We start from the raw sequence: 24,354 nt of genomic DNA, 5'->3' as shown, positions 1-24,354 counted from the left end.
TTTTTCCTCTTTTATAATAAGAATAATGGAAATAAGACCCGCTAAATATATACTTTCAAATTGTATATTTCCGCTAGTCCACTAGTCAGTGCTTTGTAGTTATCACGACTGTGTTCCTCTGTATATTCATGTTTTTATTATGGGGCATGTTTACAAGCCCCTATCGCCAACATAATGTCACATTTTCAGATATTGTGGTGGTGATAGGGGCTTCACCTTATTTGCAAGGCAGCATTAAGCCACTTAATGTGGCTTAATGCTGCCTTGTAAATTAGGCCCCCTTTCACGCTATAATTAGGGTGAAAGGGGAGAGCAATGAGTGTTGTGTTTGCCATTCTACCGCAACACCCATTGATTTAACCGATACCCCTTATTTACAAGGCAGCATAAAAGGGAGACAGCGCCAAAATTAAGACCAAGAAAAACCTGGTCTTACTCAGGTGAAATGAGGATAAATGCTTTAAGTCTCCTCGCTTTTGTTGTTTCCATGTGTGCTGGGTTGTGCAGCACACATAGAAACAGCAAAACGCCATTGATTGTTTATGTGCAGGAAGTTATCCCTTCTTGCACAAACACAATCATTGAAAAAATATGATGTTTTGCAACTTCTATGTGTGCTGCATTAACCCCTTGCGTGCTGCCGTCGGCCGACGGCAGCACTAACTCGCTAGTGCTGCCGTCGGCCAACGGCCAAGGCGGCCCCGCCCATTTTGCAGAAGTGCTGCACTGCCGCGAAATCGCAGCCGCGGCAAAGGGGTTAAGCATCACACAAAGATGTTACAAGGTCCCATTACTGATTATTTATGTGCAGAAAGGGACACCTTCCTGCACATGAACAATCATTCTCCTGCAGCGCAGATACCCTTGCACTATTGTGCAAGGGGGCCTGCGTTGGCGCTAGGCAGCTAAATTAGCACCAGCACAGGTGGAAACTCTTGGCTACACCGTATTCTGTAAATATGGTGCAGCCCTGCATTTCAGAAGTGGCGGAGCTTGGTGTTAAGCCAAGAAGACTAATGCCTTGCTCCGCCACTTCTCTTGTAAATATGCCCAATGGTTTTAGGTATGGTGTTAGTGAAGTCTTTTTGTTTAAAACAAAAATTAAAATACATTATTGGGCTTTAAGACAGTCCTCTTCATCTACTGGCATGTTGTAATGTCATTCGCTTTGTGATATCTCATATTATATCTTATTGTATGGGTCGCACACCTTTCATTGCTTTCTGTTTGAGTGTTGGCATCCTGCCCACGCACAATGCCATCAATCACACAGAAAATAGATCCCTCGATTGCTGAACTTGTGGCTTATTTCTTGCTTTTTCCTTTTCAAAATAAAATATTTATTTTTCTAACGTTTATTTGTCTTGTGCAAGAGCCAGCTCGGAGGCTCAGCTACCAGGCCTTCAATGACACATCTCACATGCACGTTGCAAGCGACCATCATCTTAAAAATAGTTTTGTAAGCCAATTAAAACTGGCTGCCAGTGAGTGCATGCGCATGAGTGACCTGCTCTGAACCTTTTTTGGTTTTCTTTATCAAGAACCATTCCAAGATAGCTGTCCACGCGCATCCATGTTTTTTGCAAAACATTATTTCAAAAACCATTCCAAGATGACCAGACATGCATGCACTTGTGTGTGCTCACATGAATGGACATCTTTGAATGCATTTGTAATAAAGTTTTACAAACAAATTCTAAATGAATCAAGCATTGTCAATGCAAATAGATATGTAGCTAATTCCAGACCTATTGGCATTGCTAAACTTAGCCTGTAATGTGCTTTATGCAATGGAGGATTTACAAAAAATGACTGAGGCTTTGCAAAAATTGCTCATGCCACTGTCGCCAAGATCAGTTCTTTCAATGCACATTAGGTGCACCTGGACCAGAGAAGGCCGCCACTATATATCTCCCTTGGTTGAGGAATTCAAAATTATACACAGATGTAGATGAGGAACATTTCACACCAATAAGATATAGTCTCCAAAAAGCCTCAGAATGTTCCCAGTTTAAATTAATAAGTCTTTCTTTATTGATGAATACATTTTCAGAAAATGTACATTTGTAGCCAAAGCCAATGTGTTTTGTCCTGTAGGAACTTCTTCAGGGCTTAAAATAATCTTATTGAATATAGTGCATTTCTTTTAGGATACACGTACACATCATATCCCATGTATCGGAATAGTCACCACAGGGCTTATATACTCCAGTGTACCCCATATCTGTTAAGTGTGATTTTGAGACTGAGGATTTGAGAGTACTCACACTGGTAGTTTCTGTGTTACTATAGTATCGCTATGCTTAAACACCATAAACAGACGGTGGTATGCCCTCACAATACACAAAAGACTTTCACTCGGCAGGCAGACCCTTACGCTGCATACCACTCCTTTACACTACATGGCCCCCTTGTAATCTGCATTGACACAAAGCAAGGTATGCACTCACAATGCACAGCAGTCCCTCATATTCCACTGTATTTATTATGCCACAAAAAGTCACACTCAAGAAGGGGGTCTGGAGGATCCCTCTTGAATGAAGAACCTCCCCTCCCCTCTATTGAGGGAACAAAGAGAAGATCAGTCACGAGGTTTGTCAAGCGCCTTCCTGTTACGCTCACTTCTAAGGAGGTGACTCACTCGCCAAGAGTTAACTCCATAGTGAGAATGCTTTCAGTACCTGGCAGAAGTGAGTGTTACGCCCTTCAGTTCCTTCTGAACCGTAATCACAGCTCTTACTTATGCCTTTTATGCCTTCCTCAATTGTGCTATAATGTGTTAGTGTGATGTAGTAGGGATTACGAAGGACGTGGGTGTTATTCCAGAGGAGATAACCCAGTTTGCAAGGCGGCAGGGACTCTATTGCTTTTGGGCTTTTCTCTGGAGAAGGAAGGACGTTGCCTGTCCCTCCCAAAGTTGTCTTGAGATCCCAAATGTGCTGTGTGAGGTAGGGAGGTCTGCTTTGGGGCTATAAATTGTGCTTCATTTTGTACTACCATGTATGCTTACTTGTTTTAGTAATAATTATTGTGTCTTTTATTAGTATTGGATTTAGAAATAATAGATATGTTGGATTTGGCCAGTTCTGCAGGGTCAACCCCAAACTTTTTACCTTCACCCTCTTGTTTCCTGAACCTGTTTTTCTTGTCATTTAGGACTCTGTACACTTTACTACTGCTAACTAGTGCTAAAGTACTTGTGCACTCTCCTTAAACATGACAGAAATTGGATTACATACAATTGGCATGTAAATTAAATGCTACTATTGGGCCTGTAGCACTAATGTAGCCTTTTAAACATGTCCCGGGCTGCCATTGCAGCCCTTGTGTACAGTTTTAAACTGCCATGTGGACCTGGCAAAATGAACCTTTTGCCAAGTGTAAGCCTTCCTTTTTAATATCTATAAGCCACCCCTAGGACAAGCCCTGAACAGCCCAGGGGGCATTGTGCAGTGTATTTAAAAAGTTGGATATGTATTTTTAAGTTTTACATGTTCTGGTAGTGAAAAACTCTTACATTAGTTTTTCACCACTGCAAGGCATGCCGGTTCCATAGGATAACATTGGGTTTCCTTATTACATTTAATAAGTGATAAAGTTCAACTGGGAGCAGGTTGAATTGTGAAGTTTGGTGTCCATGGAATTGTAAATAAAATCCCTCTTTAATGGTGAAGTCAGATGTGTAGTCACTTATCTAAAAATAAAACATTTAGAAAGTGTGCATTTTCCTTTCTTAAACATTTGATGCCTGTTGCCTGATCCTCAGTCCCATGACTAGATGTATCTGGCAATTGCTCTTTGTGAATTGCTAATAAGTAAAAAAAAATTCTCCTTAAGGTTTGAACAAAAATATAACAAGTACTTCAGACTTTCACACATCTTGCCTCTCACAAAATCCAGCACTTTGTTTGTACTCTCAGCTCCACTGATGGTAGATACCCCACCTATATGCAGTTGAAAAAATCTTTAATGCTCCATTTAATAAAAAATGCATCCAATATAAAAAGCAGTCATGAAACTTCACCTATACATCACAAATTGAATTGTATAGTATTTTAAAAAAAAATTATAGCGGCCATTTAAAAACAATTTGAATTACATTTTATTAAAAAAACAAGACCTTTTCTTAATAACAACAGTCATAGACAACAATGATTTACAAATTGGGAGAACACATAAGAAAAACACATATGTCTTTACAATTACTAATCTGTTTTGGTCATTGTTAAGGACACATGCAGGGCATATTATCAAGGACGGTGTTAAAATTATCGCAGGTTTAGCGGCAGAAAACGGCTGCTAAAGCAGCGATAATGGGCTTGATAATATGCTCTAAAAAATTCCGATAGAAGTCCATGTTCACACCAAAACATGGACTTCGATTGGAATTCTCAAGGGCATATTATCAAGCCCATTATTGCCGCTTTAGCAGCAGTTTTCTGCCGCTAAACCGGCGACAATTTGTAATGCTGTCCTTGATAATATGCTCCATAGTATTTCCAGATAGCCAACATCGACTGTGTCTCAATGCCTGTGAGAGTTAGATCCACTTGTGCATTGTCACGTTTCAGTGGGTGCCCAACACTTAGACACCTTCTTCCGTACAGATAGATTTCTCCCACACACATATGTTTAAAAACAAGCTGCTCCTATGTAACAACAAACCCAAGGTTACCGCATCAATACATTTCCTTTCATCAATATCAAATCTAATAGTGCCTATATTCAGTTATGCAAATGTCCCTAGTTTCCTCAGAGGTCTCTCTTTCTCCAACACTTCAACAGCATGGTAATCCAACACAGTCAACGTTTGTATTCTCTGCATTGGGAAACAACCTTTACAAACGCAACTTTTACAGCGCACCACCATTACAACAAAACTTTTACAACATCCATTAAAACGCATTCCCTTACAACGCAACCATTATAACGCATGACACTACAACGCATACACTACAACGCATGTCATTACAACGCAGTCAATACAACGCATACCATTACAATGCATACCATCACAACGCATAGTACCCTTACACTAGCCAACACTTACCCTACTGTTGCACCCCCTGGAGTTCGAATAGTAATTTTTACCCTTACACTATCCAACACTTACCCTACTGTTGCATCCCCTGGAGTTAGAATAGTAATGTTTACTCCTACACTATCCAACACTTACCCTACTGGTGCACCCCCCTGGAGTTAGAATAGTAATTTTTACCCCCACACTATCCAATACTTACCATACATGCAATGTAAAGGTATGCGTTGTAAAGGTAGTATGCGTGGTAATGGAATGCGTTGTAAAGGTAGTTTTTAAAAATTTGTTGTCATGGCATGTGTTGTAATGGAATGTGTTGTAATGGATGTTGCGTTGTAAAACATTTGTTGTAAAGGTATGCGTTGTAAAAGTATGCGTTGTAACGTCATACATCCTCTGCATTCATTGAATATTACCCATAAAAAAACCTTTCTGCGCAATATCATTCACTCACATCCCAGACATGGTTCATTATGTCATAAATGTTAAGTAAAACTATTGTCAAGCAACAGCACTCACCACACTTTCTGGTATGTGGGTTCATTTCCTGTTTTTTTCAGGTGAATCACTGTACAGCTCATGGATTCTCAATCCTGTGTAGTCCCAGAGACATTATATAAGGGAATGGAACCACTGTAAAAGGGGTATACAAGGGGGAATTAGTACAGATCTACCTTTTCCTTTTCGTGCCAGCCCCCCCGCCCCGGCCCCATCATGTGTCCCTGCCCCTACCTCTCAAATCCAGAGGTCATCAATAATCTCTCCCATGCTGTTTAAGTGTTGGAGTAAGAGATGAGTATTTTATGTGTATATGCCCCGGGAATAAATTGAGGACCCGGGATCGCTAAGGGTGGTGATGCCTGTCCTGTGTAATTGGTGAGACCTTTGATGAAAATAGGGACATTTTTAAATAACTTGAAATAGGCACAAATGGTTTGATATTGACAAAAGGAAAAATATTCAAGTGGTAAGTTTGGGTTTGTTTTTACATAAGAACAACTTGATTTTAAATATGTATCTGTAGGAGAAATCTATTGTCCAGAAAAAGATGGTTCTAAGTGTTGGGCACCCACCAAAACGCATCAATGCACAAGTGAAACTAATTCTGACAGGCATTGAGACACAGCTGTCTATCAGGAAATATTATGTGTCCTCAACAATGACTAAAACAGATGGGTAATTGTAAAAACATGTATGTTTGTCATATGTGTTCTCCCTATTTGTGAATCTATGTGATATATTGTCTATGACTGTTGTTTTAAAAAAAGGAGATCTTGTTTTTTAAATAAATGTAATTCAAATTATTTTTAAATTGCTGATGTAGTTTGAAAAACATCTATGGGATTCACACTGGGATGTCTAGCAAAATTTTCATAACTGGTTTTATATTGAATGTGATTTTTATTGACTGGAGCATTAAAGATCTTTGTCAACCGCATGTAGGTGTGGTATCTATCATCAGTGACGTTGGGGGTTGAAAAAAAGGGCTGGATGAGGTTGAAAGGTGAGAGGTGTGAAAGTTGAAAGTACTTGTATTTTTGTTTGTTCTCCAAGGGCAGATTATTTTGACTTAATAGTCGAGTAGCATGCCCTGTCCTCTTGGATGTAGGGGCCTTCTCTACTTATCCTACTTTATGCATTGTTGCTAAACAGTGAGACAAAAGGAACATAGGTGTGGACAGGATGGGCCAGCCTAAATTAACAAGGGGGAGGAGCTGTCACCTACCATACTTCAAATCAAAAAAGCTCTGCCTGAGCACCCTCACAAAGGGGTTGTCACTAGTCCATTTTGAACCCAGACAAGCTGTGGCCAAGACAAAGAGGAAGGAGATGCCTGACACCTCAGGGGTGAAAACCTTTAGAGTCTTCCTCCACTTCAAAGTGGGTACTAGGTATAAATATTGGACCTCTAAACCCATTTCTGCAGTACACTTGTGGGCCTATTAACTTTTTGCCAGAAAGAAGGATTGCTGTGCTGCTGAAAGGACTGCAGCTCTGCTTACTGCTGCTCTGAAGGACAGTTGCTCTCTTGCCTGGGTGGGAAGGTCTGGGTCTGGGTCTGCATTTGTTGAAACCAGTACCCCAGAGAGACTTCAAGGACTAGAGTCTCAGGGACAGAAGGCTCCAACAACTTTAACCCAGCACCAGGACTCTGCCATCTGCGAGTCTTACCCTGCCAAGTGGTGTCACTGGAGTCCTGGAGCCTTGGAAGTGGGCCTGTAGATTCTCTGCCAGACCATCTGTGGATCCAGCAGAACCAACGCATCTCCTCTGCTGCGCTGTACAGCCCTGAGTAGAACCAATGCAATGCCTCTGCTGTGTGGATATTCCCAATGCAGGGATTTCACATTACAGCTTCATATGAACCACTGCTGAGTGATGCATCCTTAACGCAGGCTCTTGTATCAAAAGCTTCTCGTCGACGGCAGCCTTGAAGATGACGCAAGACTCCCCATCAAAAGCCCTGCCGCTTCTTTGGAACCAGATGGTGAACTACATATTCAACGCAAGACTTCACATCGCAAGACACCTCTTTGACGGCCTCTTCGACAATGATGCAAGACCTCACTTCACAGCCTCGCAACTCCTAGGCGACGCATCTCCAACCAGGACCTCGCATTGCCTCGGCTGCATGATGCATCGACACTGAACTGTGCAATCAGGATTTAAGGTACACTTGTTCAGATGGCCTTCCTTTGTCCCTGTAGAGGGCCCGCGCTCCATTTCTATTGAAAATGTCATCCTTAGGGAGATATTTCTCCCAAAGATTTGCCTTTTGCCTTCCATTTTTGCTGTATCTTTATGTTGGTCCTAGGACTCTGAACACTCTACCACTGCCAACCAGTGCTAAACTGCATGTGCTTCTCCCATAAACATTTTGACATTAGTGTAAACTGTATTGGCATATTGAGTTTACCTTTAAGTCCCTTGTAAAGTGGTATCCCATATACCCAGGGACCTGTAATCTAAATGCTACTCTTGGGCTTGCAGCACTGATTGTGGCACCCACATAGGGAGCCTTTCAAACCTGCCTCAGGCCTGCCATTGCAGGGCCTGTGTGTGCAGTTTATTGCCACTTCAACGTGTCAATTAAAACTTATTGCCTGCCCTTACAACACTTCTTTATTACACACAGATGTCACCCCTAAGGTAGGCCCTAAGTGACCCTAAAGGTAGTGTGCTATGTAATTAAAAGGAGGACATGTACTTTTGTGTTTTACATGTTCTGGCAGTGAAGCACAGTTAAATTCGTTTTTCAGTGCTGTGAGGCCTACTCCTTCCATAGACTAGCATTGGGGATTTCTTAAAATACCCTTAAGCTGTAATTCCTGATTGGAAAGGAGTAGCTACTTGATGTTTAATATCTTTGGAGTGGTGGTGCTAACAGCCTGATTCATGAAGTGAAATTGCGCCCGCAATCGCTGCGAAAACGCAAATGCGGGCGCAATTTCCGTAATCGGCATTCAACAACAAAATAGCGAATTCGCTAACACATATTTGCGAATGCGCTAATATAATCGCAGAATCCCTGCTGCTGAGCATTAGCGAATCGGAAATTGCGACACACCACGGAATCTGCGAAAATAATAGCGAATTCGCAATAGGAAATCGCAATCGGCATTCAAGAAAAATCGCAATTTGCGAAAAACCCAAAAATCGCTATTTGCACGGCGCAAAATAAGGACAACTCAAAGCAGGTGGTAACCATGAAAGGCATTGAAAAAAATCTTCAAAAAACCGTTGTCCTATCACCAACAGGGCCAGGCCTGACCAATCACACATAAGGACATTCAGCAGCAGCATTAGGCTTTCCACAATGCCAGGGATGTACATGGTGGTGAGGCGGCGAAGGCTACAGCGAGCAGCACGGAGGAGACGCATGAGGCAGGCAAGGATTTACCGGCTGCGGGTCACCTTGCTGGGCCAAACCAGAGAACAGATTTATGCTAAATACAGGCTGAATGGGGAAATAATCACCTGGCTGATACAAGAACTCGACCCCATCATGCAGCACCCAACAAGGCGAAACAATTCTGTGCCCACACATGTGCAGGTATTGTGCAGCCTGCACCTCCTGGCCTCCGGCAGTTTCCAGGGCATAGTAGCCGCTGCTGGGGGGATATCCCAGCCCACCATGTCACGCTGCCTGCACACTTTTGTTGACGCCATGCTCAGCCAGCTCCACCGGTACATCACATTTCCCACGAGTCAACAGGAATTGGACCTCACTAAACTACAATTTTATAATGTTGCCCATTTTCCCCATGTCCTCGGCTGCATAGACTGTACCCACGTCGCCATCTGCCCACCAGCTGGCACGGAGTATATGTACCGCAACAGAAAGTGCTACCACTCCCTCAACATACAGATGGTCTGCAATGCCAAGAGCATCATCACTGACATTGTGGCCCAGTACCCAGGGAGTACCCATGACTCCTTCATCTTCAGGCACAGCGGACTCCACACACGACTGATCAGGGGAGAGTTTGGGGAAGGACACCTACTTGGTAAGTACACTTTGTCGACAATGTCACATTGCTATGAAGTAACTGCGCTGCACAGGCAATCAACATCTGCTCCTCTCATTCAGGTGACAGTGGCTACGCCCTACGGGAATACCTCCTGACCCCTTACCTCAACCCTGCCACACCTCAGCAACGGCGCTACAATGTTGCGCACATCCGGACAAGGAACTGTATTGAAAGGACATTTGGCCTGCTCAAGAGCAGGTTCCGTATACTGCACAAGACAGGTGGGGCCATGTATTACAGTCCTGCAGCGTGCTGCCGCATTGTGGCTGTCTGTGCAATGCTCCATAACATTGCTACCAAGCGCCGGATACCAGTTGACATCTCAGGCAGTGAATCTGAGGGGGACGACCAGCCACCAGCAAATGCGCACCATGCACGCGGGGAGAACCCAGCTGAAGGCCACAGACGTCGCAACCACATCACAGATAACAATTTCTAGCCCACCCCCTTCCCCCACCCCACATATCACAATTGCATGCTAAATATAATGATAACACAAGGCGAATGTATGCTTCAAAATAAATGTATTTGTTTGATTCACAACAGAAAAGGGACATGGAAAGAACTATTTACAAAAAAAATACAGTATTCCAGCATACTGCATGTTATTGTGCATGGCAGGCTTATCTTCAGCCTGTGCCTGTGTCCCTGACACAATGTCAATGGTGCTTCCTGCGCACATTTCCCAGGCGCCTTTGAGGCTCCTCATCCTCATCCTGGGCAGATGGACCAGGCGTAGCCCTGGTGCTGCGCCTAGGTGGGGGGGCCTGCGTGGCAGAGTTGCTGCTCACGCTGGAGGCAGCCTCACTCCCATCATCTCCCCCTACGACGGCCGGTACCACAGGTTGGAGCAGTGGGACCACGGCGGTGGACAAGTGCTCCAGCACTCGGGTGATCTCCTCGCAGCACTGGACCAGCTGGTGCTGCTGGGTCATAGAGCGCCGGGAGAGCTGGGTGGTGGCATTTGCTGCCACATAATTGGAGCGACTATAGGTCGCCATCTGGCTCAGCAGCTGGTGGTGGCGCCTGCGTGCAACACTGCGCTGCTTCCCCAGCGCAGCAGTATTGGCCTCCATTGCCGCCGTCATGCGCTCAATGGCTGCCGTCATGCGGTCCACCCGCTGGCCGACTCCCGCAACATTGCGGCCGATCTTCTGCAGCTGGAGCTGGATGGCTCCTTGCTGCTGGGACTGCCTCTGGTGCAGACGGAGCATTCGCCGCTCCACGCTCATGCAGGCATGGAGATGCCCTTTGCCCCTCCTGCTGGTCTGCCGCTGTGTTGCGGATGTGGCTGGCCCAGATCTTGGAGGACGAGCTGCAGGTGTTGTGGCAGCTGGCGTCGCAGGTGCGGCAGGCACTGGAGGCACATTGGTGGGGGGCCTGGCCTTGGTAGGCGGTGGTCCTGCAGATTTTGCTGCAGGTAAGGTGGTGGGCCTGGCCTTGGCAGCCGGTGGGCCTGCAGATGGTGCAGCTGGTACAGTGGGGGGTCTGGCTGCTGGTGTTGGCGCAGCGGCAGGGGATGGTGGCTGGGTGGCGGGTAGGGATACCTCCTCCTGGGCCTCCTCGACGATCACCAGCCTCTCACTGTCACTGCTGTCATCTGCACCTGTGAGGGTAAGTGGATACTCATTAGGTGCATGTGACTGTCAGACGTGCAGATGTTACATGCATGCTGGGTGACATTCCCTGGATGGCTGTGGATTTGTGCGCTTAGGAACCTTTCAGGCCGCATAGTGGTACAACTACATTGTGGACATACTACGTCTCCCACAATGCCTCAGGGCATTTCCTGATGCACAACATAGGCATGATTAAGGGCCAATGAGTGAGCCTATTTGGGCAGGGACGGTCATAGGGGACAGGGTCGCAGTCGCATGCCACTTACCTTGGGTGTTGTGGGTTGGGCGGGAGGAGTCCAGGGTGGTCACGCCAACACACGCCTCCCTCTCCAGGGTGTCCTCTACCTGGTCCTCCAGGGGGGTGTTGGGTGGGACAGTCAGTCCACCACCTCCGGTGCCTGATGACTCACCGAGACGCGCCGCCACCCTCTCCTTGGCACGCCCTCGGAGGTCGTACCAGCGCTTCTTGATCTCTTCCACCGACCTTGCCGCAACGCCAACTGAGTTCACGCTGGAGGCAATCCCCACCCAGATCCTCCTCTTCTCCTGTTCGGGGACCCTCCTTGAGTTGGCACCAAACAGCTGGGCGTGTTGGGCCACCACCCCTTCAATGAGGTTCTCCAACTCCGACTCAGGGAATTTCAGCTTGCGCTTTCGGCTAGCGCTGTTGCTGGGGCCGGGCAGTGGTTCTTCAGCCATGGCGGGCGCAATTTCTGCCGGGTCGGGAGTCGCTATCGGCGGTTTGGCGGCTGCTTTCCGTCGTGTTGAGTCGGATGATTGCGTCACTGTGGTGTTTGGGGGTGGGATTTGGCAGCTTCCTGGTTGTGATGTCATCACGGTGCTCGGAATGCGTAATCCCGTATTTCCGGATCCCGCGATAATGCGACACGCAATCCCGATCGCACGGGATTGCGAGTCGCAATCCCGTGCGATCGGGATTGCGTGTCGCAATCCCGATCGCTGGTGGCCGGAAATTGCGATTTTTCTGCGTTTTTTGTAGGTCGCTAACGGCTTTTGCGCCCGCGTGCGAGTCGCTATTTTTTCCCTGAAAAATACATGAATGCCGTTTTGCGTTTTCTCAATAGCGAGTCGCTATTATTCGCTATTAGGGACACGCAAAACGGCCCGTACATGAATCAGGCTGTAAATCTTCTATAATGGTAAAGTTGGATTTGACATTACCATTCTTGAAATGCCACTGTTAGAAAGTGGACATGTATTTGCTATTAACTTTGCTCACTGTGCCTGCAGCCTGCCTCCAATACATGTCAGGGCTGGTCGACAGCTACCCTTTGTGCATACTTTCAAGACAGCCGCAACTCATGAAGGGCTGGGAGTAATAGGGGATACATCTGCATTCATCTGAATACTGATAGTTTTCCTGGGCAGGGAGAGTTGGTTCACACTTACATTTAAATAGATTGTGTCCTTTCCCACACAAAGGTTTGATTATTTTATTTTATTTATTTTATATTCTTCTATAGCGCAAGAATAGACCCCCGGAGGGGTATCTCCGCGCTTTGCCAGTAAGTAAGTCCTCAGATGTTAAAAGAAGAGGAGAATGGTGCATTTAGAGAGAGAGATCAGTTAATGGGAAATAGATGTGTTTTCAAGACCTTACGAAAGGTCAGATGATTGGTCAGTGTACTTATCTCAAGAGGCAGAGAGTTCCAAAGCTTTGGTCCAAGGTGGGCCAGGGCTCGCCCCCCTTGTCTGGCCTTTTTTATTCTGGGCACCTGCAGAAGTTGTTGGTTCACAGAGCGCAGGGTTCGCCCAGGGGCATAAGGCAGGAAGATGTTGGCCAGATATTTGGGGCCTTTGCCTATCACACTTTTGTGAATTGTGCATAGGGTCTTAAATTGCACTCGTTTCCTCACTGGTAACCAATGAAGTTTGGTCAGCAGGGAAAGGGAGGGAGTCCTGGGGGGGGCGTTGAGGACTATCCTAGCTGCCGTGTTTTGGATTACTTGCAGTTTTTTGATCTGCCCTTCATTTGCTCCCAAAAGAAGGCCGTTGCAGTAATCCACTCTGCTGATGATTAATGCCTGCACTAGTGTTTTTCTATGGCAGTCTGGCAGGTAGGGAAACACTCTCCTTAGCATACCGATGGCTCGGAAACAGGTGCTTGCCACCTGGTTTACGTGGTCCTTGTAGGTAAGTGTTTGATCTATTAACACTCCTAGATTTCTCACTGTGTTTTTAGGGCTAGGAACGGGGCCTAATTCCAGGGGCCACCAGTCCGGTGTCCAGTGTGTTGTTGCTTGCCCAAACAACATGACCTCCGTTTTTCCTATATTGCATTGGAGGCAGTTTGCTGACATCCAAGCAGAAATTGCTCTCATTCCCTCTGCGAAGGATTTTTTTATCGCAGGTGTCAAATCTTTATAGGGAAAGAGGAGTTGGGTGTCGTCAGCGTACGACACTGGTGTAAACCCAAATGATCTTGCTAGGTTGGCTAGGGGAGCCACATACACGTTGAAAAGTGTAGGGCTTAAGCAAGAGCCCTGTGGCACTCCCTTATTGAGCTCCCTGTGGATGGATTTGTGGGAGCCCAGCCTAACCTCTTGAGAGCGTCCTGACAGAAAGCTTTCCATCCATGCCAATGCCGTGCCCTCCAAACCTACGTCTTTAAGTCGCTCAAGAAGCACTTTGTGAGACACCGTATCGAAAGCGGCGGAGAGATCCAACAGCACCAGAATCATAGAGTTGCCCCCATCCAGTGCCATTCTGATGTTATTGGTCACTGTTTGGAGGGCAGATTCGGTGCTGTGGTTTGGCCTGAACCCAGATTGGGAATAGTCCAGGCCCTCCGTTGCTTCAAGGTGTTGTTACAGATAGGTGTTCACATGCTTCTCAGCTATCTTACTGATGTATGGTAAGAGTGAGATGGGACGCAGGTTGGAAAGGTCGGTCCATGGGGAAGCAGCTTTCTTGCGTATTGGGTTTACTACCGCCCTCTTCCAGTCTGCTGGGACTTGTCCTTTCGTAAGAGATGTATTGATGACATTCTGTATGAAGGGGCCCAGGAGAGGGAGCAGAGGAGGAACCATCTTAGCTGGGAGAAGGTCGTTTGGAGACCCTGATTTAATGTGGGTAATAAGGTGAGGGAGATCTGCACTTTCAATAAGGGGGAAGTGTGATATGGGACTTCCACTGTCTTTGGGCAGGTTTGGAGGTATAATCCTGCTAGCACCATTCGTACTGTTATTGGCAGCCACTATTTTCTCGTATATAGTGTCAATTTTACTCTCAAAAAAGGACGATATCTCGTCACATAAAGTCTGTGAGAACTCCTCTGCGCTTTCACATGCGGCAGGATTAACAAAGTTTTGGAGAATTTTGAAAAGCTCCTTGGGACAGTTAGTGGCTTCTTCTAGTTGTTGCAGAAGGCGATTTTTCCTAGCCTGTCTGATGTTTTTATAGTACTGAGATTTAGCATGATGAAAGATCGCTCTAGTTTCCTTGGTCTTATGTTTTCTCCATTTTTTTTCGGCTTGCCTACATTTTTGTTTTTCCTCCCTTAACTCCTTAGTGTACCAGCTTTCTTGTTTGGAGGTAGGATGTTCTTTGTATAGCTTTAAAGGGGCCAAAGTGTCAATGGCTTGTTTGATTGAACCTGTAAGTTTGGCCAATGCTACATCCACTGTATCTTGTATTTGATGTCATCCCTACTGATAGTCTGGAGCAAGGGCTAGGTTGAAAGCGATCCTTGGGCACTTCAGAGAATTCTTTTGAAGTTACCACCTACATCAAATGCACTTTTTGGTATAAGCACTAGTGCTCTGGCCCTATTAAATCAGTACACTTCTCGACGTGGAAATAACTCTGCTGGAGTAAATGTTGCAGCGCTGAAGGATTGCTACTCTGTTGTGCCTGAATGTTCGAGGAACTGCTTACCTGCTTTGCTGAGCTGCCCTGTTGCCCTCTGTCCTGGTAAATGACCAAGGAAGGACTAATCCTGGAGAGACATCAAAGACATGGACACATCATGTCACATGTTTGGCATAGTCACACAGGTCTCATATGCTCCAATGCACTAGTGCTATAGTGGTAACACAAGAACAGCTGGTGTGACTACACTCAAATCCCCAGTCAAACAAAAGCACACTGAACTGCTGTGAGTTGTATGGGATGTCTCCGCAGGAGCCTGATGAGTCTGGGATGTGACTGAGCTCCAGGGCAGAGACATATCTGTCTTTAGGAAGTCTTGGCTGAGGATACATGGGCCCCTACTGTCTGCATGGTCCCCAAGTGTGGCACCTCCACTGAGGGCACAGGGGCATTCCTGGGGCAGAATTTGCACCTGCCCACTTTGTGATGGGACAGTGGAGCGGCAGGAGATAAGTGGAGGGAACGGGTTACCTGGAGAAAAACCTGGAGATTGGAAACATTTTGAAATTGATATGACCAGGAGATCCCAGCATGGCCACCAGTCATGTGTGTTGCTAAATTCACACAGAGCACATGCCTGCTGGCCGTGTTGGGACAGTTGTAAAGTGATGGAGTTGGTCACCAGTAGCCACAGGCTCTATGATGGTGGTGGCAGAAAAAGAAGTGGCCGAGACCATCAACCAGACTCTCAATGATGGGGTTGGATGCCACGGAGTAGATAGGTTCACCAGCATGGAAGGGAATGGGGATGAAGAGAACACTGTAGCTGCTCTTCTCAGGCAGCACTATTTTATGTATATCGCAAAAATGTAACTAAAGATGTAGAAGGCTGCCTTCACTACATCATGGACAATACAGCAAACAAATAGTTTAACCAATGGCTTATGAATATTTATCCTAATAAGCCAATGGCTGAAGTAGACAGGCATAAAGTGTGTTTGTGTGGGTGTGCGTGTGTGTGATATGTTTATTGTATGGTTGTAGAAAGAGGCATGCCAGACAGGCAACACTCAGACCTAAAAATTGCTTGTAAATATAAGGGATTACTAACAGCAAAGATACAAAAAGGTTATAGAAAAAAGGAGTCAACAACACTACTACCAAAAATAAGCAAAACAGGCCAAAATATTAAATATTGAACTGCTGGCTTCCTATGAAATGTGGACAGTCAGATGAGCAATTTAAAACTTGCACGCCAACCAGGATAAAGTATGGAAACTGATCACATATTTAGTTCATCTGGTGCAGAGCTGAATGGTTAGTAATGTACAGCCATTCTTTCACTGGGAACATGGTGGTTTGTAATTCATGACAAGTTCATGCTGATCAGTTTAGCAGATATGGAAATAAAGAAAGGGATTTACAAAAAAGTGACTTTCCCAGTTTTATCTCACTTAAGATTCTTCGCTTTCCTGTGCAGCAATCAGGCTGGGTGAATCACACCAAACTGGTCATGAAAGTAGGCCTTTTTCAAGGAAGTCCTTTTGCTTGGTTTGGTGTAAATAAGTTCAGTAGTTTTCGAGATAATATATGTTGTGCTGCCGGCCTCCTTTTCTCCACCTGATTTTTTGTTTAGTCACCTGATTTTATGGAGGTGCTTGCCCCCGCTCAGATTTTTTTTTCTCAAAAGAGAGTGCTGTGTGTTTTTGTAATGGGGGTTCTCCCGTGTCCCCACTTCACTCCTCAAGCTGCAGCCTCTTTTCTCTGCATTGCCCGACTACTCCCTCCTAAAAGTCCATCTTGGAATGTGGTGTTGACATGGAATTGACGGGTGAGGGGTTCCAGTGGCATATTCGTTTTTACTGGCATGTGTCTTATACCTACATTCATGTTTAGCTTGCCCCCTCACTCTATACAAGAAAAAATCAAAGAGGCTACAAGAAGGAAAACAAGTCCGCTTGTGACATCTTCTGTTTTAAGGAACTTGAAGTCAACTTTCTCAAATGGAAAGTCCTTTATACTTGGAGAAGTTTTATGTACGGAAATTCAGATTGTCAGGGTGAAATGCTAACATTACTAATTCCTTGAGGTTGTGCACAGACAAATGTACTCGTTTTTGCACATAAATTGATCCTAGCTGCGTGAGAGACTCTTTTAAATTGCCCATGCAGTTCCCATCAACTAGCAACCCTCGAATTCGCATGCAAATTGGGTTTACGGTTGTCTTTATTTGATACATGTGTTTAATTACATTCTGCAAACTATGTGAAACTATTAAACTACATGCTAAAAAAAGTAGCTTCTCTAAAATAAGTAGTGGTCAGAAATAACTGCATTTGTCAATCTGGGCCTCCGTCGTAAATTACTGTAACTTTAAAATGTTCTCTTTACAAACACAGGGGCTTCTGGGAGAGAAGTACGGCAGCATACGGATTCCTGGGGAGGTTGAGTCTTCTGAGTTTGAGATGATCCTGGACGCAGCCATCGAGGCAAAACTGGAGACAAGGCTCTTGGAGGAATGGTACTGCAGGGATGAGAATGCTGTGCCGCCAGCGTATTACTTGAAAGCAAAGTCGGAAATGCTAAGGAACTGCAATAACACCGTAGGTTGCTTTTCAGTCATTGTTATTTTCTAAACCTTCGCATTGCTAATTGCATATTCAATAATACATTCGCCTTTCTGCCATACATTTCTAATAATTTAATTTAAAGGCAACTTCCTGCACAATTCACTTATTCTAAAGATTTCTGATTATTGGTATAGCAGCAGGATCATGTAAGAAAGAGAACAACGTCGAGATAAACTCTTCATATTAAAAATGTCAGAAGTTTATAAAGTTTTGCCTTAAAATGCTTCTTCGATTTAATTAACATTTCTGAAATCTGGTGGATTTTTAAGATTATTATCACGTTATATAGAAACAGTCGGAGCATATGAATGCAGGGATACAGAGACAGCAACAGAGCAAAACATTGTCCCCTAAAAGGGATTGGTGAAGACCAGCGTCAACTACAAACAGGATAGTGGGGAGAGAACGGAAAGTAAGGGCAACAAGAAGGTTGGCCTGGTTGAAAAGAGACGAAATAAATCAGGACAGAAGCACAGACAGTGTGCAAAAATGATAGATAAAGAAAGAAGCTGACAGACAGAGCTCCATCAGTGGTCTCCTCCAAGTCCCTCCCAGGCAGAGCCTTGGCCCTCAAAGCCAGAACCCTTGCCAGGTCCCTGCTCCCAGGCTGTGACCTAAAGCAAGCTCCTCTGGGTCAAGCTACAGTTTTCATTTGCAATCTTTTCAGATCCCAGTCTGAACTAGATGCAGTGGGGAGACTACTCTCAAATTGAATGTGCAGCCTTGTTACCCAGAATAATCAACTGTTCATAGTCGGGTGGTGGTGGCTAACAATCGTGAGTTAACGAGGTCTAACTTCCATTCAGCACTGAATGGTAAATTCAGCAGTGATTGCAATAGACACTCCTACTCCAAGGGATATCTATTGATTATATAAATGGTGAATTATACGTTTTAACATTTTCCTTTGAATCGGCATGTGTGCCCTTGTACTGTTCCAACAAAGTATTAGAAAGTATGCTAATGAAATCAGCCAGAACCCACGTGGTGTCATATTTGAGCCCGAAAAAAACAAGTAAATAAATCAATAAATATGTACATTAGAGCCTGATTACAAATGTTCTCCTGCCTCTCTGAACCTTCTCAGACACTCTGTCAGACAACTTATCATTTACCCGGATTTTTCTGATCCTTTTCTGTTTTTTCCAGATTTTCAATATTTGTTGATTGTTGTGTTTTGTGTGTTGCTGTTGTGTACCAGGTTTGGATATATTATTTACAAATCTATGTTTGAACATGCAGATGTATGTGTAGTAGAAAAGTTCAGTATAGTGGCACAGAAAGGTTGCTGTCTGCTGCAGTAGTCTCATTATATCTCAAGGTGCAGCACACACATTCCAGATAGTGATAAGTATGGCCAAGTATGGCCAAGTACTCCAGGTATTAATACCATGTGCTAAGTTTGGGCATCATAATGGCTGTTAATCTTATCCTTATGCACATGCACGGGTGGCGATCTTTGACTGGTTTTAGATAAGGTAAAACAAAAAAACGTTCAAAGATGGTAACCCTTGTTAGTGCAAGCATTCATGCATGCATGCACAAACACAAGCAGACGTCTTTCAATAGTTTTAAAGCCATTTCAAAGATGGGTCCTGCCAATGGTGCCAGTGTGGGATGTGTCCTTTTGTAAGCAGAAGTGAATGTGTTGTACATAAATTAAGTAGGCAGCAGGACACGTCTTCCAGTAGTTAAGATGGATTTATTAAGTTACAAAGAATAAGATAAGACAGCAGAGCACAAAGCCTCACAGCTTACCAGACCAACTGCCAGGGCTAGAATCCCAAGACACCAGATAGAACACATCTAGGTAAGAAGATAGAAACACAAAGAAAGGACTAAAGACACCAAGAAGCCATATAGAGCTAAGTATGAATTTACAACACATCTTCCCCGCTTACAAACAACACATATGAAAACCTCAAACACATGAGAAGATAAAGCATGGAAAACACGAAGAAGAAAACGTAAAACACTTAGGAGGTCGAAGACCTAAGAAGATAGAAACACAAAGAAAGGACTAAAGACACCAAGAAGCCATTTAGAGCTAAGTATGAATTTACAACAGAATGCCTCCTAGCACTGTCTAGAAAGCTAATAAGTTCTCACTAAGAAAAATAAATAAATAAAAGAAGCATTTCTAACTCAATAGGTTTCGCATTTATTGGACTTGGAGCTCCTGGCTATGTAAATGGCAATTTTTTAAATTATTTTTTTCTTTGCAGTGGAGTTTTTTTTTTTTAAGTGCACCCTATACCATAATGTAAGCTTTCATAGTAACGGTACAGTAAATCTATGGCTATGTTAATGTAAAGGGGCGTGAATGAATGAATACAAATATTAAAAAAGGATCTTAAAATGTAGGATGGAATGTTTAGTAAGTGAAAGGGACTACCTATTTTTTTTAAATATATATATAAACACACACAGGTGGCTGAAGGCTTTTATATAAGATTTCGGGTCAAAATAAACAAATAAAAATAATATTTACAGAGTGACTATTTATTTGCCTTAACTAATCTACTACCATTTCAGAAATCTATGGAACACTACACAGAGTGGTTTTGCAGCTTTAGCACACCTGACTGATAGGATCATGAGCTGGCAATGGATGGTATGGGGTTATATATAGTCCCACTGTACACTGAAGATCTGTTTTGAGCAGATTTGAAGATCACACTCTTTGAACCCGATTCCAAAAGATGTTGGGCTAAAGCGTACTGGTATAAATATTCAAAAATATATAAAGACTTAATAGATGCTTGAAGTGTAAGATACTGCTGCACCTCCCTGTGATCTGACTGACCACTGAGACTCAATGGTTATAACCCAGCAACCAGATATGTTTGTATATGGAGACAATTCGTGCATTGTGGACAAGAGCAGAACAGCAATTTAATGAATAATGAAAAAGTAAAAAAAGTACTACAACGAGCTCAGCATTGACTGCGTAATAACATTTTTTCGTAATTGTACCGACTGTGCTGCTGTGCGACGTGAAGTGCAAAAACAGCAGGGTGGATTCAGGTCTTGCAAACAATATGAATGAGGAGGGTGGGGAACAAAGAATGTGCAGCAAACACACATTCCCTGCCATCCAACATGGAGGTCAGACTTTGATTTTGTCCCACATCCTCATCCACTGGATGTAGTATGGAAAATTGCCAGCGCACATAGCTACTTTATTACTTTGGGGTCACAGTCCTCTTGCACAGGCAATAGTATGAGAACATGGGAAAGCACACAGTAGACTCTCTCTGATCTAAAGTTGTTTCTTCATACTCTGATCGACCAAAAGTCATAATATAGGTGTGGCCTGCATTAGCTCCACGTGTCTAAAAATTGTCATTCACTAACCCACATACGGTAGGTACAAATATAATATAATGCAGTACCTTGGATACTCAGCCAAATGGGTGAGTACCTTCCCATTTTGTCTTTGTTTGATCCTCCTCTGACTCACACCCTGGGTGAATGCTTGGCCACGCCTTCATTACAGGAGCCTGAAATTTATTGTGCAAGCCTACTCTGTTGCCAAAAAAACCCAGTATTTTTCTGTACAATCTCTTGTTGTATCTTCTTGCATTGACTCAGCACACTGATAATCTCTCGATAGCATTCAATGAGACACATCGAAATAGGGCCAATTTACCCACTGATTGCAAATAAATGTATCATGTGCAGTGGGATTGGTGTCAGTACAACGCGGTATTTTATGTCGCATTCCGTTACAACGCAGATTTTACAACGCAGGATCCATTACATCGGATGCCATTACAACGCATGGCATTACATAGCAGATGGTATTACAACGCATGGCATTACATCGTAAGTATAGGTAAGTATACATTTTTAAAAAAATGTTATTAAGTAAATTTAATTAATTTTATTTAAACAATTTAATTAAAATACATTTTAAAATAGTCATTAATTTAATTTAATAAAATAATATCTATTTAATAAATGTAATTTTAATAACAATTGTAATTAATTTAAATAAATTAAAATAATGAAATTAGTTTAATGTACATATTTTTAAAATTGTAAATAAATTAAATTAATAATATTAATGTATTTAATTTAATTAATGTAATTTAAAAATGTAATTAATGTAAAATAATTAAATTAATTTATTAAATATATTTTAATTAATTTAATTTATTAAATATATTTTAATTAATTTAAAAATGGTCAATATAATTTAATTATCCCTAAACACAAACCTACCCCTGAACCCTAAAACACCCCTGTACCCCAAAACCCAAACCCTGCCCTAAAACCTAAAAACACCCCTGTACCCCAAAACCCAAACCCTGCCCTAAAACCTAAAAACACCCCTGTACCCCAAAACCCAAACCCTGCCCTAAAACCTAAAAACACCCCTGTACCCCAAAACCCAAACCCTGCCCTAAAACCTAAAAACACCCCTGTACCCCAAAAACCCAAACCCTGCCCTAAAACCTAAAAACACCCCTGTACCCCAAAACCCAAACCCTGCCCTAAAACCTAAAAACACCCCTGTACCCCAAAACCCAAACCCTGCCCTAAAACCTAAAAACACCCCTGTACCCCAAAAACCCAAACCCTGCCCTAAAACCTAAAAACACCCCTGTACCCCAAAACCCAAACCCTGCCCTAAAACCTAAAAACACCCCTGTACCCCAAAACCCAAACCCTGCCCTAAAACCTAAAAACACCCCTGTACCCCAAAACCCAAACCCTGCCCTAAAACCTAAAAACACCCCTGTACCCCAAAACCCAAACCCTGCCCTAAAACCTAAAAACACCCCTGTACCCCAAAACCCACACCCTGCCCTAAAACCTAAAAACACCCCTGTACCCCAAAACCCAAACCCTGCCCTAAAACCTAAAAACACCCCTGTACCCCAAAACCCAAACCCTGCCCTAAAACCTAAAAATACCCAAACACCCCAAAACATATACCTCAGTACCCCAAAACATATACTCCTATTCTCATACTTATTTAAAAAATTACTTAAATTAATATATTTAATTTATAATATTTAAAAACATAAATAAATATTTTTTTATAATTAATAATAATTAAATCAATTATATAATATTAAATAAAATAAAAAAATTATATACTTACCAATACTTACGATGTAATGGTATGCGTTGTAATAGCATCTGCTATGTAATGCCATGCGTTGTAATGGCATCCGATGTAATGGATCCTGCGTTGTAAAATCTGCGTTGTAACGGAATGCGACGTAAAAGTTGCGTTGTAAGTGATACACACCGTGCAGTGCAGTATGATCACAGCACGTGCTTGAAGTGATTGTGAACATCATATGCCATAAAAAAACAGTAGGCTGGGGTGTCAGCGATGCTAAAATGATGTTTGATTGCTGAACAGTTTAGGAAGTCTTGACGTATGATAATCATGTCAAAGCAATACAAGATGTGGGAGCGGCAACTGGAGTCACAAAGATAGCGAGAGAAGCCCTGACTCTGCCCACTAATGCATTATGAACAGCGTCGGATTGGTAACAGGGGCATTCAAGCAGTGCCCGAGGGGCCAGGGTCCAAGTTCCACCTGAGGGCTGCTTTTCAGCAGCCTGGGGGCCGATTTGTGCGGTGTCTCTTTTGTTTGACTATACCGCCAGCGGCCCAGTGGGTGTCTGAGTTGCCTTTCTGGAGGGAGATGGGCGCTCATTACCTCCCGTAGAGCAGCAACAGGTAGAGGTGTCACCCCTTTTCTCTCCCTGAGCCTCCCATTAATGTAGGCATACTGAGGGGGGCAGGGGGCCTGAGCAGAATGTGGCCTCACTTGTTTTCAGGTGTGTTTCACTAGTGTAAACCGATGCGTGCATTCTTCCCCCACCTCACCCCACCCTTTATGTAAAATTACGCTGAAGCAGTGATTTGAGGGAAGGCATTATGAAAATGTGGGCCAATTTTTTTATGTGTGCCGGGCCGATTTTTAATCCCAATCCAACCCTGATTATGAATGACTTTATCTCCACACGCCTACCAAAAATGAATGTGTCCTTTTGTAACGTATTTGGTACACATGTAAAGCGCTCCAATACCTACAGATCGAGTTTACGCTACATATAAAAAAAACAAATAAATACAAACAACCCACAGGCCTTTTCCAGGTCCAGCATCGGTATCAAAGAAAGGCATTCACCGGGACTTGTGAAGACAGGCCAACTGCCCCTAAAAACCAGCAGGGTGGGGTCAACAAGCAATACTCGACAAGGGGATGGCAACCGGAGTCACAGAGGAAGCGAGAGCAGCCTTGACTGCACCCACTCAGGTGTCACGAATAACTGAATCTCCCTACTCCTACCAAAATGAATGTGTCCTTTTGTAACGTATGTGGTGCACATGTAAAGCACTCCAATACCTATGGACTGAGATAGCGCCTATCAAAAAAACAAATAAATAAATGCAAAGAACTTCCAGGTCTTTTCTAGGTCCAGCGGTGGGGTCATAGAGCAGTATTTGCTCGACCCTTGTGAAGACAGAGCAGACGCCCCTGAGAACCAGCATGGTGGGCACAGCAAGCAATACAAGATGCGGGAGCAGCAACTGGAGTCACAGAGGTAATGAGAGCAGTCCTGACTCCGCCCACTCATGCGTTATGAATAACTTTTTCTCCCCACGCCTACCGAAAATGAATGTGTCCTTTTTAACATATTTTAAGGCCCATACAGGAAAAGGGAGGAGGGGCT

General features: G+C 43.8%; 1 protein-coding gene across 1 annotated transcript in view; it reads left to right on the top strand.

Moving 5' to 3' along the window:
• The window catches only part of NWD2 (NACHT and WD repeat domain containing 2), a 715,806-nt gene that overhangs the window by 553,131 nt on the left and 138,321 nt on the right, over positions 1–24,354 (top strand). Inside the window, exon 4 of the mRNA XM_086964001.1 lies at positions 17,420–17,623. Coding sequence (XP_086820127.1) covers positions 17,420–17,623 — 204 coding nt within the window. The remainder of the gene's footprint in view (positions 1–17,419; positions 17,624–24,354) is intronic.

Source organism: Lissotriton vulgaris, chromosome 3_2, assembly GCF_964263255.1.
Source record: "Lissotriton vulgaris chromosome 3_2, aLisVul1.2, whole genome shotgun sequence".
NCBI lineage: Eukaryota > Metazoa > Chordata > Amphibia > Caudata > Salamandridae > Lissotriton > Lissotriton vulgaris.
This window is presented reverse-complemented; position numbering and strand designations above follow the sequence as displayed.